Source organism: Primulina huaijiensis, chromosome 15 (assembly GCF_012295235.1).
Source record: "Primulina huaijiensis isolate GDHJ02 chromosome 15, ASM1229523v2, whole genome shotgun sequence".
Taxonomy (NCBI): domain Eukaryota; kingdom Viridiplantae; phylum Streptophyta; class Magnoliopsida; order Lamiales; family Gesneriaceae; genus Primulina; species Primulina huaijiensis.
In genome coordinates, this window is record NC_133320.1 from 8,489,401 (window position 1) to 8,490,017 (window position 617).

At 35.2% G+C, this 617-nt stretch overlaps 1 protein-coding gene across 1 annotated transcript in view; it reads left to right on the top strand.

Annotated features, from left to right (window-relative positions):
• LOC140959278 (kinesin-like protein KIN-5D) overlaps positions 1-437 on the top strand; it is a 6,581-nt gene extending 6,144 nt beyond the window's left edge. The window contains exon 22 of the mRNA XM_073417150.1: positions 81-437. Coding sequence (XP_073273251.1) covers positions 81-296 — 216 coding nt within the window. The 3' untranslated portion in view covers positions 297-437. The remainder of the gene's footprint in view (positions 1-80) is intronic.
• Positions 438-617: the final 180 nt, after the last annotated feature.

Consider the following 617-nt stretch of genomic DNA (forward strand, 5'->3'; position numbering starts at 1 on the left):
ATATATTGCAAAAAATATATGCTTAAATGACACTTGCAAAATACGAAGTCTGTGAATGAAATTTGGTTTTGACATATTAGGTGGATCAACCATCGTGCTCGACACCGAAGAAGAAAGCAATCAATATTCCAAGCATTTCTTCCATTGAGGAACTCAGGACTCCATCTTTCGAAGAATTGCTCAAGTCATTCTGGGACACGAAATCTTTAAAGCAGGCGAATGGAGATTTAAAGCAAATGTTAGAGGCCGTTGTTTCTTTGAGGGACTCCCGGCTTCCTCTGACTGCTGTGAACTAAAATACTAGATTTTTTGAATCATATATGCCTTATATATAGAGCATCTTGAATTGTACATAAAGAGTATGGTTTGCTCACAGAATGAGTTTGATTTTTCTGAAAACATAAGACAGTATTTGAATATAAATCGAATTAATTATAAAAAATATTGTGCATCAATGCTTATATATTATGTAGTCGATGGTAGTGGTTGCTGCACGCTATCAGTGTCACAATATCTCTCTGTTCCCATTTGTTCAAAGTTGCTATTCCCGCGAAGGCTGCTTCGATTACAACGTGATTCTCGCATTGAATATGCATAATTCATGATTTAAAAATTTA